Raw genomic sequence first — 15,914 nt, 5'->3', positions numbered from 1 at the left:
GACTTCCAGGTATGACTATATAATCTCACTAAAAGACTAGTAACACAATAAGCAGATTAGGGGTTTTCCAGAATTATCCTAGTAAATGTGTCTACTAACATCTGAGTCGCTCCCACTGCCATCGTCTTTTTCTTTCTTCTAGTCCTTCACTCTCACTTTCCTCATCCACAAATCTTTCATCCTCACTCATATTAATGGGGAAATCGACGCTTTCTCGGTCCGAATCGCTCTGGCTGCTGGTGGCCATGATTGTAAACAATGTTCAGATGTGAGGAGCTCCACAACCCGTGATGTCACACGCACATCGTCTGCTACTTCCGGTACAGGCAAGGCTTTTTTTATTAGCGACCAAAAGTTGCAAACTTTATCGTGGATGTTCTCTACTAAATCCTTTCAGCAAAAATATGGCAATATGGCGAAATGATGAAGTATGACACATAGAATGGAGCTGCTATCCCCCTTTAAATAAGAACATCTCATTTCAGTAGGCCTTTAATACGTAACGTTTAACAAAAACAACCAAAATATTAATTTACAGTAATTTATTTTCTTACGCACTTAAAAAATGACAAGATGTTGATTGTTCAGGTTTATTCTTTTGATGATTGAATTCTAGCGAGTGAAGAATGAAGTTGATTTTAAGTAATAAGTTGGCATTTTTATTGGAAGTAGAATGAATTCAGAAGAAAATTCAGTCAGTGAAGGAAGCTTTTATTTCAAAAACAACCAAAGGGAGATCTGCTAAGTTGATATTATTATTATTATTATTATTAAACAGGAAGCAAACAGTGCTCAGCCCAGGGGTGTCCAAACTTTTTCCACTGAGGGCCGTACACTGAAAAATCAAAGCAAGCGGGGGCCATTTATTTTAAAAAACAATACAATATAGGTATGACTAAAAAATATACATTTAGGCCTCCACTCAGACTTGATCACGGGGGCCCCAAAGAGTTTTGGTAAAAATAAAATGTTAAAAATGTGTTATTATTTTTTATTATTATTCAAATCTTTAGATCAACATGAGGTCTATCTGTCAACATTTTTAAAGATTTAAGTTGTATGCTCTTTTTGTCAAAGAAAACCATGTTTTTTTATGGAAAAAAAAACACAAAATATGCAATATTTTCACCCAATACAATTTTTAAGTGGAATATTTGTGATCATATAACAATTGGAGCCGAAAAAAGGTCAACAACTCATAACACCATTGATTTTAATTCACTTTTTTTGTGCAATGACACTTAAAAACAAAACACATTGATCCTAAGGAGTCCTACTCATTAAAGTGTTAAAAAATAAATAATATATATATATATTTTTTACTGTTTATTTGTAACACAATAATCTTGAGAGCAATTTGAGATCTATTCGTCAATTATAAGTTTTTTTGTAGTTTATGTTTTTTGTTTGTTCGTTTTAGGCCCTTCTTTGAAAAAAACAACACATGGCAAACACAAAATATGCAACATTTGCCCCCCAAAAATATCTAAAAGTGGAATATTTAATGTGACATAATTAGAGCCATGAATAGGTCAATAATTCATAATTGATTTCTATTCACTAGTTTTTTTTTAAGGAAAGAAACAGCCTGCATGGCAGCTTTGTGTTATTAGAGTCAACATTGCAACATGTTCTTGTTACATTTCACCCATTTGCTCCTTTATATCACTTTTTACGTTTTAAAAAATTGTCAATTGTATTTTTAAAATGTGCCGTGAGGCTGTTAAAAAATGACCTGCAGGCCGCACTTTGGACACCCCTGTCTCAGCCCAACAAGCTTGATTGACGGCTGCTGTTGTCACCGGCACACTTGTGATTGTCCACCTGGTATTTGTAGGAGAATCTTGCCTCACACACCCTGCAACTGAACACTTTCTCCCCCGTGTGTCTCCTCATGTGCGCCACCAGACCAGCATTCCGGATGAAGCTTTTATCGCACACCGAGCAGCTAAAAGGCTTTTCTCCGGTGTGTATTTTACTGTGAATTAACAAGCTACCTTTCACGGAGAAATGTTTCCCGCAAATTGAACACGAGTATGGTTTTTCTCCGGTGTGAGTTCTGGTGTGCACCATCATGCGGGCTTTCTCGTAGAAGCGTTTGCCACAGACCGGGCAGGGGAAGGCTTTCTCTCCCTTGTGTCGCCTGGTGTGGGCGATCAAATGGGCCTTCTCGTAGAATCTCTCGTCGCACTCCGAGCAAATGAAGGGTTTCTCCCCCGTGTGGTACCTCATGTGTCTTTTCAGGTTGCTCTTCTGCTTAAAGGTTTTCTCGCACTCGGAGCATTTCCAGTGCATGTTGTCGGTGTGACAGGTCATGTGTCTTTTCAGGGTGCTGCCGTCATAAAAACTTTTGTTACACTCGGAGCATTTCCAGCGCGTGTTGTCGCTGCGACATGTCCTATCTGCTCTAGAGTCTTCATCATCATCATCATCATCATCATCATCAGTGTCAGCAGAGTGAGACGCCGTGTGCTCACTATCTGACAGTGGAGCTAAGGCCGCTTGTGCTCCTCCAAAGTGGTCTCCATCACCTTCTGTGGTCATGTGTTGAGTTGAGCTGCTGCTTGGTCTCTCCGCCTCTCGTTCACCCTCCTCTTCTTCATCTTCACTCTTCACAATGACACGAATCACTTGGTCCTCTTCAGGACGCTCTCCCTCCAGACTGATGCTGTACTCCTCCTCTTCCTCTTTGATGTGGGGGGGCTGCGGACACTCCTCCTTCACCCGGGAGCGCCACTCCTGCTGCTCGGGAGGGAGATGTTCCTCGCCGACGTCTGCAGGACGAAAGAAAACAAACACGTGCTTTAGTTTTTCTGGGATGCCATGGCTGTCCTCTTAGTCCTCTAGTCGTGGGTGTGACAAAAGCGGAGTTTATTTAAGTTATTTTACTCAAAAAGAACAGGAGAACAAGATGCTTAGTGGACGCTGACTTTCCAAGTGATGTAAGGATTATATCTCGTCCTCTTCTGTCTTTGAAATGCTAAATGGGTTGTACTTGTATAGCACTTTTCTACCTTCAAGGTACTCAAAGCGCTTTGACACTACTTCCACATTCACACACTGATGGAGGGAGCTGCCATGCAAGGCGCTAACCAGCACCCACCAGAAGCAAGGGTGAAGTGTCTTACTCGAGGACACCACAGACGTGACGAGGTTGGTACTAGGTGGGGATTGAACCAGGAACTCTCAGGTTGCTGGCACGGCCACTTTTTCCCAACCGCGCCAACGCCGTCCCCACTTAATGATGTCAATTTTATCACAGGCTTGGGCAAATCTTTTGACTATCTACTGTATTCTTTAGTCTTTCTTTTTTAGAGAAAAGAATGTGTGTGGGGGCCGGTGTATGTATGTATATATATATATATATATATATATATATATATATATACATATATATATATATATATATATATATATATATATATATATATATATATATATATATATATATATATATATATATATATATATATACACATCCATTTTCTACTGCTTGTACCCTTATGGGTCACGGGGGGCGCTGGTGCCTATCTCAGCTACAATCGGGCGGAAGGCGGTGTACACCCTGGACAAGTCACCACCTCAATGCAGGGCCAACACAGATGGACAGACAACATTCACACACTAGGGACCATTTAGTGTTGCCAATCAACCTATCCCCAGGTGCATGTCTTTGGAAGTGGGAGGGGCCTATCCCCAGGTGCATGTCTTTGGAGGTGGGAGGGGCCTATCCCCAGGTGCATGTCTTTGGAAGTGGGAGGAAGCCGGAGTACCCGGAGGGAACCCACGCAGTCACGGGGAGAACATGCAAACTCCACACAGAAAGATCCCGAGCCCGGGATTGAACCCAGGACTACTCAGGACCTTCGTATTGTGAGGCAGACGCACTAACCCCTCTGCCACCGTCACGCCCTGTAATAGATCTCAATATGTGGAAATGAATAAGACTAAATCACAGCCAAGAAGAGTAACTTGTGGTGTTCCACAAGGCTCAGTATTGGGACCTAAGTTATTTATACTTTAAATGATATTTGTTCAGTATAAATAAATTGAAATGTATTATGTTTGCAGACGATACAAATGTGTATTGATCAGGAGAAGAATTGATTAACGTGGACCCCGACATAAACAAGTTGAAAAACTTATTGGGGTGTTACCATTTAGTGGTCAATTGTACGGAATATGTACTGTACTGTGCAATCTACTAATAAAAGTATCAATCAATCAATCAATCAAACTTGAAGGAAGTGTTGAGGATAATGGAGGTTGAGTTAATTCAGCTAAAAAAAAGGTTTGATATGAATAAGTTATCATTAAATGATAAGAATACTAAATTGATGGTGTTTAGTGGTGCAAGGACAAATTGTGAAGCAACATTAAAATTATATCAAGTGGAAATTGATAGATTATATGTAACTAAATTCTTGGGAATAATAATTGATCATAAACTATGTTGGAAACCACATATTGAATATATAAAAGGGAAAATTATATCCAAATCCGTTGCTATTCTTTATAAAATAAGACACGTGCTGAATAGGAAATGCCTGCATATGTTATATTATTATTTTATTTTTTTCCATATTTAACATATTGTGTTGACGTTTGGGGAAATATTTACAAAACAAACACAGCCAATAATAAAACCTTAAAAAAAGGGTGATTAGAATAATACACAAAGTGTGCTACTATGAACATACCAATCCATTATTTATAGAACAAACAGAGCCAATAATAAAACCTTGAAAAAGGGTGATTAGAATAATACACAAAGGGTGCTACTATGAACATACCAATCCATTATTTATAAGATCTAATGTATTAAAATGATCAGACATTGTGTTTTTAAAAACAATGGAAATGATGTTTGGAGTAAAGAACAACAACCTTCCAGCTTGTATTCTTAGCTTGTTTTATTTAAGAGGAGAAAACTATAATTGATGTTTGAAACAGGTAAAGTGAAGTGAATTATATTTATATAGCGCTTTTCTCTAGTGACTCAAAGCACTTTACATAGTGAAACCCAATATCTAAGTTACATTTAAAGCAGTGTGGGTGGCACTGGGAGCAGGTGGGTGAAGTGTCTTGCCCAAGGACACAACGGCAGTGACTAGGATGACGGAAGCGGGAATCGAACCTGCAACCCTCAAGTTGCTGGCACGGCCACTCTACTAACCGAGCTATGCCGCAAGATTCGCTTTTACAGTTCAAATTACTTTATATTTAAAATGTAAAACAAATTTGTTTTGATGTTTACCAGTCATCAAAGATGAAAAACAAAGCGAGAAGGAATATAAAATACAAATGTATTAGAGTTTTTAGGAGTGAAATGGTGGAAGAAGCTCAGTGATGAGTTGAAGACATGCACTTCTTTGGTCAAGTTTAAGAAAACCTTGAAAGGTGGAATAATTGAAAATGATAAAACATGGTAACAATTACTTTCATCCCATTGATTTTTTTTTTTTTTAACGTTGATGTTCCAGGGAATCTAATTTTCAGTGAAGGTACAGAATAGGCAAATATAAGCTTTGGCTTCAGCCTATTCCTTTTTTGGTCATTCTTTTTCTTTTCTTTTGTGTGCAGATGTGTATAATTGTTTATGTAGAACATGTACTCTTCAACTGATCACACAAAATGCTTGATTGATTATATGACCAAAATAAACTTATTTCATTCATTCATTCATATTTATCATTATTGTGAGATAAAGATAGGATTTTTTGGGGCCAAGGCACATTTTTTGCGGGAAAAATTGCGGAAATCATTCAAAAACTAAACTCAGTAGACAGTAAAAAGTCACAAAAGTTGGATATGACTTTAAAGCATAAGCAAGCATGCATGACTATAGCTCTTGTCTCAAAGTAGGTGTACTGTCACATCACACCCTGATGCATTTTCACTTTTTTACTGTTTTCCTGTGTAGTCTTTTACTTCTTGTCTGGCGCTCCTATTTTGGTGGCTTTTTCTCTTTTTTTGGTATTTTCCTGTAGCAGTTTCATGTCTTCCTTTAAGCGATATTCCACACACCTGCTTTGTTTTTGCAATCAAGAATATTTCAATTGTTTTTATCCTTCTTTGTGGGGACATTGTTGATTGTCATGTCATGTTCGGATGTACATTTTAGACGTCGTCTTTGCTCCACAGTAAGTCTTTGCGCTTGTCCAGCATTCTGTGTTTGTTTACTTTGTAGCCAGTTTGTTCTGCATAGCTTTCCCTAAGCTTCAATGCCTTTCCTTAGGGACACTCACCTTTTGTTTATTTTTGGTTTAAGCATTAGACACATTTTTACCTTCACACTGCCTCCCGCTGTTTCCCACATCTACAAAGCAATTAGTTACTGGCTGCCACCTACTGATATGGAAGAGTATTACACAATTACCGCTTGGGATGGTTTCCTGTTGGCTCCACTATGGATGGGACTCTTGCTACTATATTGGATCCACTTTGGACTGGAATCTCACCGTTATGTTGGATCTACTATGGATTGGACTTTCACAATATTATGTTAGTCCCGCTCGACATCCATTGCTTCCGGTCCCCTATTGAGGGGGTTGCCCACATATGCAGTCCTCTCCAAGGTTTCTCATAATCATCATTGTCACTGTCACCGACGTCCCATTGGGTGTGAGTTTTTCCTTGCCCTTATGTCGTTGTGGTTCGTGCAGCCCTTTGAGACACTTGTGATTTAGTGCTATATAAATAAACATTGATTGATTGATACTTTGCCGAGTTCTAGACTCTCAACAACAACACATCTTTTGCAGACTAGAATTACTGGTTTGCAAAAAATATTTTAAAGCCAAACAGGTGAAATTAAATCGTCTCAAGCCACGGCACAGTGGTTGAAAACCACTAATATAGTAGCTGTAGTGTAGCTAGAGATGAATAACATCCTCCTTAGACACAAAATGTCTTGTTCCGTATATTGTACAGTATTTTGTATTTCTATGGTGTTTTGTATATTGTACAGGATTGCTTACTATTTTTATTGGAAAGTAGTCTGGTTATTTAAATTGTTAATTTTTTCCTTTATTACCTCTCGTGTTATTTATTTCACCCCATATTTGTTCCCACTACCGCACCTTAAATTGGAGTCTTTAATCTCGTTATATGCAAATATAATGACAATAAAGTCCATTCTATTCTATTCTATTCTAAAATGGCGTCTAAGCCCCGAGTGCGCATGCGTGGGTCAGATCATTGGTCACGTCCTTCTCCGCGTCCGTGTTGTAAGAACACAAATGTTCACTATCAAGTGTCGTCTGATGCATTTTCTTCTTGCATCCGAATCAAAGAATACTGAGGGTTTACATCTGACGAGGCACTTTTAGAAGGAAACAAAGAAAAAGTGAACAAACCTGCTGTGTTGAAATGAAAAAGAGGCTGGAAAACTGCGCCCGGAAGTTGCTTTTTCTCCTCTTTTGTGGGAGAAAGTTCCTCCTGGTAGGCGCACGTGGCTCCTTCGCACATGTTTGCCACGATCACGACACTTTACACGACACTTCCTGGTATCTGCTTTGTTAGCCGCTAGCAAGCTAAGCTAAGCTAAGCTAAACTAGCTCGAGGAAGCGTCGAGGTTGACTGAGAAGAGTTTGTTCAAAGTCGCTCGCTAGCATCATTTGTGTTATAATGTCAGGAATGTTTAGGTACTCAAGAACGAGGAGAAGAACAAAGACTTTTCAGACGCTTGCCTTTTTTTTTTTTTTTTTTTGACTTTTCTCCCCATTTCCGGCAAAGCAAACCGAGCTCGCACATGCTAGCAGTGCTGCCGCCCTCAGGCGAGAAGGTGTCATTACACCCTCCACTTCTGATAGACTAGTTTAAAAAGGCGTCTTTGAAGCAATAAATATTGCTTGCTTCGTTTCTGGCCCAAAAAATATTGGAATGAAGGAGATCATCGAAAGGCATCCATCGAGGAGAGGAAATTCCCAGTGATTTCAGCCTTTTTTGGGTTGAAACAACAACAACTAATGATTATTTTGTTAGGGACCGAATGTCCCTTTGGAACAGAGGACCCTATTGAATTTCCAAGGTTTTATTATTATTCTTTATTGTACCACCGCCTCTTTGAGCTGTAATTTGACCCCCTTAACATGTTTCAAAACTCACCAATTTGGACACACACATCAGGACTGGCGAAAATTGCAATCTAATCAAAAAAAACAAAACCCAAAACTCAAAATTGCGCTCTTGGTATCATTACAGTGGATGTCAGGTGTAGATCCACCCATGGCATTTGTTTACATTGTGACGCCGGTGTATCCTCCTACGGTGTATCCTCCTACGGTGTGTAGTGAAGCATGTCCTATAGTGATAATGATACGTGCAAGAAGCTCACTATTGGTTGCCATGGAGCCAAGGATTAGTGTTCTAGAAGAAACTAAAACACTGTCGACTGCGAATGGATGCTAGCTGCTAGCTAGCTAGCCATGTATTAAAGCACCTCACCGTTATCTTGACTTTTTACACCAAAATGCGTCCATTCTCCCTTTTCTGTCTACACACTGTGTCTGCTTGGAAGTATTCTGTGTGCGTGCGCTGCCCAACATGCTCCTCTGCTCCTAAAACCAGCCACGTCGCCACCTGATGACGCGCCGTCATGCCAAGGAACTGATACTTTTCAAACAGAGTATGGTACCGTTTTTGAGTTATTAGTACCACCTTACTATGCTAGTACCGTAAAACCCTAGCGCACACTTACAGAAGTCTCTTTGGTGCCCTCACGAACGATCAGAAATCACATTATTTGATTTTTTTTTTGACAGGGACAGTACAATGAAACATTGCTACCCAGAGGTAACCCATGATCAAGTACATAAGACTTCTAGCCAAGGGCTAATTTGCAACCCTCGCAAGGACAAGTACAAAATTAAAGCTGCAAGCAGCGATGGACGGGACTGACTATTGCTGGTGTTTCCTGCCTTTTTACCCATTCAACATATCTTTACCTTCACTTTACCTACCTTCCCTGCATCCTGGGGTCACACTGGTGCTTCTTTCTTTCACCCATACATGCTGGTGCTTCCTGCCATCACCCAGACATCATATCTTTACCTGCACGTGACCTACCGTCTCTGTATCCTGGAGTCAAACTGGTGCCTCCTTCTTTCACCCAGTCAACATATCTTTACCTGCACATTACCTACCTTCTCTGCATTGTGTGGTCACGCTGGTGCTTCCTGCTTTTAAGCGGCCATCATGGGACGGCAGCAGCGCAGCGGCAGCAGTGCAGCTGTTCTTTGAAGGCTCGTAAATCAAAACCGGAGTAGTTAGAAAAACTCTTTGAAGGGTTCAATCTCTCTCCTGTGCGAGTTTGAAGCCGACACAACAAATGCGCTCAGAGGAGATAATGTTTCAAAAAAGGTGACAGGTTTTTACAAACCTTTTGTTTTGAAGGGGTAATTGCCAACTTCCTGTTGATTTTTGCTGAAGAATGTAAATGAATGAAATGTAGGTCTAAGTGAGACCTACATAGAGGTTTTTCTTTCATGTCTGTACAACATTCCTACCGGAAGTTACAAGCAGTTTTGTCGGTGTTTTCTTCCTAGGAGCAGTTTTGTCTGTGTTTGATTCCTAGGAGAAGCTATGGCGCAATTTTGAGTTTTTATTTTTATTTTTTTATTTATTAAATCGCAATTTTCGTCAGTCCTGATGTGTGTGTCCAGTTTGGTGAGTTTTGAAGCATTTTAAGGAGGTGAAATTACAGCTAAAAGAGACAAAAATTACATTTTTTAGGAAACATTTGTTTTGAAGGAGTTTTTGCCAAATTCCTGTTGATTTTTGCAGAAGGAGGTCAGTGTATGAAATCTAGGTTTAAGTCATACCAACATAGAGGTTTTCGTTCCATGTCTCTACGACATTTCTAACGGAAGTTACATGCAGTTTTGTCTGTGTTTTTTCCTAGGGGGCGCTAGAGCGCAATTTTGAGTTTTGGGTTTTGGTTTTCTGATTAGATCACAATGTTCGCCAGTCCTGATGTGTGTCTTAAATTTGCTGAGTTTTGAAGCATGTTAAGGGGGTCAAATTACAGCTCAAAGAGGCGGTGGTATAATAATAATAAAACCTTAGATATACAATAGGGTCGTCTGTCCCAAAGGGACATTCGGTCCCTAATAAAAATACGTAAAAAAATAATTGGCCCCATTTGTCCGTATTCACCCAGTTCTAGTGCTCACACTGCTGAGGTTCCTTACCATAGTGCTGACATAATAAACATTTCAAAAAGTAAAATCCACTTACATCCACATGTAAAAGTTCACAAATGTAAAAGTTTGCAAATCGAGGCTTGGTAAATCAAGTTGATCAATAATCCCTTCATACAAACATTTATCAACAATAAATAAAATGTTAACAATTTTTCAGAGTTTTTTTTGTTTACAGCGTTGGAGCAAATGTGAAACTTAGTGCTGAGTTCTGTGAAGGTCTTAGTGTGTGACTGGTGGGAAAAATCAATCAATCAATGTTTATTTATATAGCCCCAAATCACAAATGTCTCAAAGGACTGCACAAATCATTACGACTACAACATCCTCGGAAGAAACCACAAAAGGGCAAGGAAAACTCACACCCAGTGGGCAGGGAGAATTCACATTCAGTGGGACGCCAGTGACAATGCTGACTATGAGAAACCTTGGAGAGGACCTCAGATGTGGGCAACCCCCCCCCCCCTCTAGGGGACCGAAAGCAATGGATGTCGAGCGGGTCTAACATGATACTGTGAAAGTTCAATCCATAGTGGCTCCAAGACAGCAGTGAGAGTCCCGTCCACAGGAAACCATCTCAAGCGGATCAGCAGCGTAGAGATGTCCCCAACCGATACAGGCGAGCGGTCCATCCTGGGTCCCGACGAGCGGTCCATCCTGGGTCTCGACTCTGGACAGTCAGTACTTCATCCATGGTCATCGGACCGGACCCCCTCCACAAGGGAGGGGGGGACATAGGAGAAAGAAAAGAAGCGGCAGATCAACTGGTCTAAAAAGGAGGTCTATTTAAAGGCTAGAGTATACAGATGAGTTTTAAGATGAGACTTAAATGCTTCTACTGAGGTAGCACCTCGAACTGTTACCGGGAGGGCATTCCAGAGTACTGGAGCCCGAACGGAAAACGCTCTATAGCCCGCAGACTTTTTTTGAGCTCTAGGAATCACTAATAAGCCGGAGTCTTTTGAACGCAGATTTCTTGCCGGGACATATGGTACAATACAATCGGCAAGATAGGCTGGAGCTAGACCGTGTAGTATTTTATACGTAAGTAGTAAAACCTTAAAGTCACATCTTAAGTGCACAGGAAGCCAGTGTAGGTGAGCCAGTACAGGCGTAATGTGATCAAACTTTCTTGTTCTTGTCAAAAGTCTAGCAGCCGCATTTTGTACCAACTGTAATCTTTTAATGCTAGACATGGGGAGACCCGAAAATAATACGTTACAGTAATCGAGACGAGACGTAACAAACGCATGGATAATGATCTCGGCGTCTTTAGTGGACAAAATGGAGCGAATTTTAGCGATATTACGGAGATGAAAGAAGGCCGTTTTAGTAACGCTTTTAATGTGTGACTCAAAGGAGAGAGTTGGGTCGAAGATAATACCCAGATTTTTTACAGAGTCACCTTGTTTTATTATTTGGTTGTCAAATGTTAAAGTTGTATTATTAAATAGAGGTCGGTGTCTAGCAGGACCGATAATCAGCATTTCCGTTTTTTTGGCATTAAGTTGCAAAAAGTTAGCGGACATCCATTGTTTAATTTCATTAAGACACGCTTCCAACTGACTACAGTCCGGCGTGTTGGTCAGCTTTAGGGGCATGTAGAGTTGGGTGTCATCAGCATAACAGTGAAAGCTAACACCGTATTTGCGTATGATGTCACCTAGCGGCAGCATGTAGATGCTGAAGAGTACAGGGCCAAGGACCGAACCCTGGGGAACTCCACACGTTACCTTAACAAAAGAGAGCTCTTGACCGCTGCTATGTTGGACCGAGATGAAACGTTTTGGTTTCATGTTTCAGCCTGCCTGCCTTTCTGCCGAGCTTGCAAAAACCTGAGTACGATAGTTTAGAAGTTGAATTCAACACGTTTGGGACGAAAAGCATCACTTTCCACTCGGGATGGCTACCGAATCCGGGACTTTTTTTCGGCACATATTGAACCCCGTCGGTCCTACAGGGCACAGACTCACGTCAAATCCAACAATGCTGGGTTACGGTAGCTTGGTTTGCACGTGACGCCACGCTCGTGCTTGACGATCACTCCAGCAGCACTGAGAGCAGCCTCAGCCTCACTATCCTTTAGTAATGTTGCAATTTTCAATGATGACAAAGTAATTGACTCAACAACAACAAAAATGCCCTCAAGGTAAGTAAAGTGAGGCTCTACTTTTCCAAACTTGTGCTAGCTTGATGCTAATTTATATTGGATTTTCTTCCGATTAGCATTAGCTATTCTACATGGCGATTTTAACACCTGCAAATGTGTTAATAAAAACTACAACTAAGAGGCATGTCACAATCAAAGAGTCGGGGCGTAATAAATACAATACTTACAGTATTAACACTTTTTAGGGAAGCGACAAAAAAAACAAAAACACAACTGCCATCTAACGTCTGGGACTTGTAACTTTGATTGCAATTTTTTATTATTTTTTTTTTATTGTAATGATCATTTTCATACTTGCAAATGAGACTCAGTAATATGATAATAAACAAAATATAACAACTGGACAGCAGCTTTTTTATTTGAATTTGCAATGTAAAGTGAAATTTTATCACCAAAAACAATTGGTATTAATTAACACACAGAAAATTTGTAATGTCCTACAATGTCTGCTGGCGGAAAAACACAATCCCAATCTACGATTTGACTCCCTGATGCAACAACAGGAGCAGGCTGTTCTGGAAACATCCTCCCAAGGACTCCTATTTGATGGACGCTTTTGACCTCCCTCCCTTCTAAATAGTACAGGGCACTGGCCACAACAGACTGAAAAAAGATCTCCAACAGCTTGCTGCACACATTAAAAGGACCTAAGCATCCTTGCTTCTTGTATACAGCTTTGCTGTTGTCCTTCCAGTCCAGGCTGCAATTCAAGTGGACTCCCAGGTACTTGTATGAAGTACTGGCTGTCCAGAGTCAGGACCCAGGCTGGACCGCTCGCCTGTGTATCGGCTGGGGACATCTCTGCGCTGCTGATCCGCCTCCGCTTGGGATGGTTTCCTGCTGGCTCCGCTGTAGACGGGACTCTCGCAGCTGTGTTGAATCCACTATGGATTGTACTTTCACAGTATCATGTTAGACCCGCTCGACATCTATTGCTTTCGGTCCCCTAGAGAGGGGGCGGCGGGGGGGGGGGGGGGGGGTGTGCCCACATATGTGGTCCTTGCCAAGGTTCTCATAGTCATCATTGTCACCGACGTCCCACTGGGTGTGAGTTTTCCTTGCCCTTATGTGGGCCTACCAAGGATGTGGTAGTGATTTGTGTTGTGGTTTGCGCAGCCCTTTGAGACACTAGTGATTTAGGGCTATATAAGTAAACATTGATTGATTGATTGATTCTAAATGATACCTGGAGTCGAACTTTTGCTTGCATGCAGAATGACCCCAGGCCTATGGACACTACATCAACACACACACACACACGCACGCACGCACGCACGCACGCACGCACACACACACACACACACACTCCTATCCCGCACCTTCACCACTGCTTGATTCCCCTTCGGGTGATGGACGGCTGGCAGTGCTTTATAGCAGCAGTCCACCTCCAGGGCCCCAACCCCCCCCCACTTATTTTGGAGAAAACAGACGTCTGTTGACATCACTTCCGGTAACTTTTGATTTAGAATATCTCCAAAACGAAAACAGCACAATCAATAACCTAAACGGCACAAATGAATGAGACTATTTTAGTTTATTTGGAAGAATGGGGTAACTTTGACCTATAAAAAATCTTTAAAAATTGAAAGGAAAACAGCACAAACAAATGAGACTAATTTAATAGAGTTTTGCGAGGCAACTTTACACAAGTCTAATATTAGTCACATCTTTATTAAAACCACCACTATTAGCCTACTCAGTGGCCTAGAGGTTAGAGTGTCTGCCCTGAGATTGGTAGGTTGTGAGTTCAAACCCCGGCCGAGTCATACCAAAGACTATAACAATGGGACCCGTTACCTCCCTGCTTGGCACTCAGCATTAAGGGTTGGAATTGGGGGTTAAATCACCATAAATGATTCCCGGGCGCGGCACCGCTGCTGCTCACTGCTCCCCTCACCTCCCAGGGGGTGATCAAGGGTGATGGGTCAAATGCAGAGAATAATTTCGCCACATTTAGTGTGTGTGTGACAATCATTGGTACTTTAACTTTAACTTATTACAGGTTATTTATTCGCTCAAGTTATTTAGTTAGTTCAAAAATTTATGGTCAGATTTTAGTAAAACTGAAGTGTATTTCTGGTCCTGTCACCCCCTCCCAAGCAAAAGGGCAAAACGGCAGTGCGGTCGGATAAAAAGAGACGTCAGAGTTTGCTGAACAAAACTTTTCTTTATTACAAGCATTTGTCATTATAAAGGACTGCAGTACCTGGAGGAGGTCAAGTAAAAAAAAAAATGAGGCACTCCTAACTTGGAGGAGCTGATCCACAGACTCTGTCTGAGTGTGTGCTAATGCAGGAGAGTACAACCTGACCATGTATAGCGATGTTTGTATGTAAGTGACTGGGAAGACAACAGATGTATACCACAACTTGTAGGTTGACGTTTAAGAAAAACATGTAGTCTCTCCTCCAGGATAGAGCTATCACTTTTGCATTTATTGAATTTATTGCCTCTTCTTGTGAGAGAGGTAACGCAGTCCATATGCTAATGTCCACTTCATTTATTATGGACTCAAACATTATTTACTTAAACCTGGTGGTTGGCTTTCTCCAAGTTGAATATAACCTTTGAACATATGTAGAACGTAATATGAGTTCATTAATTCACTTCAAAACTTTAAGGAAAGGTCAGAAAGGGGATGAAGAACTAGTGATTTAATTTTCGAGATGTTTGGGATCGCTGTCTGGGCGTTATTTCACATGTAGAACGTCCACACTTCCACCCTCAGAGACAAAAACCGTGAATGACTGACAAGAGAGTGCACTCTATTTATTTCACTTTCCTTTAAACCTGTGCCAAGGGACAATTCACTGAGGTTTGTTGGTCTGCTAGAAACACGACTCAAACAAGCTGATTCTGATGAAACCTGCAGAAAAAGTCAATGATGAGATGAGGAAGAAGTGATTCGTGTTAAAGTTGGGTCGCATCTTAATGCCCCAAGATGCGGACGGAACTGCGGAGGCAGCGTGCAGGAAGGAAAATGTTTGTTTTCCAAAACTCAGTCAGGAATACACAAAATGCAGGAAAGCGTGCGGAAAATACGGCGAAGCTTAGGACAGGAATCAAAAAGCTAAACCACGTGATATTGTGTGAAGAAAACAAGACAGCCAGAACGATTGTGGCGAAAAGCAGATTAGTGCCCGGCAGCAGGTGAGCATCCCGAACACTAATCAGAGGCAGCTGAAAATAATCAGCACCCATTAAAAAGTACCAATGATTGTCACAAAAACACACTAGATGTGGCGAAATTATTCTCTGCATTTGACCCATCACCCTTGAACACCCCCTGGGAGGTGAGGGGAGCAGTGAGCAGCGGTGGCCACGCCCAGAAATCATCTTTGGTGATTGAACCCCCAATTCCAACCCTTGAGGCTGAGTGCCAAGCAGGGAGGTAATGGCTCCCATTTTTATAGTCTTTGGTATGACTCGGCCGGGGTTTGAACTCACGACCTACCCATCTCAGGGCAGACTACTAGGCCAATGAGTAGGCACTAGGCCACTAAGTAGGCACTAGGCCACTGAGTAGGTACTAGGCCACTGAG

General features: G+C 41.3%; 1 protein-coding gene across 1 annotated transcript; it reads right to left on the bottom strand.

The window, feature by feature from the left end:
• Positions 1 to 268: 268 nt before the first annotated feature.
• On the bottom strand, positions 269 to 7,735 carry LOC133547245 (zinc finger protein OZF-like). Its single transcript, XM_061893013.1, has 2 exons — positions 7,359 to 7,735; positions 269 to 2,774 (listed from the first exon to the last, which is right to left on the bottom strand). Exons 1-2 carry the CDS (start codon positions 7,468 to 7,470, stop codon positions 1,765 to 1,767), a joined length of 1,122 nt encoding a protein of 373 aa, XP_061748997.1. The 5' UTR covers positions 7,471 to 7,735; the 3' UTR covers positions 269 to 1,764.
• Between the last annotated feature and the right edge of the window lie 8,179 nt (positions 7,736 to 15,914).

The sequence above is a fragment of the Nerophis ophidion genome, linkage group LG02, assembly GCF_033978795.1.
Source record: "Nerophis ophidion isolate RoL-2023_Sa linkage group LG02, RoL_Noph_v1.0, whole genome shotgun sequence".
Lineage (NCBI taxonomy): Eukaryota > Metazoa > Chordata > Actinopteri > Syngnathiformes > Syngnathidae > Nerophis > Nerophis ophidion.
Note: the sequence above shows the minus strand (reverse complement) of the source record. Positions and strands in the feature narration are given on the sequence as shown.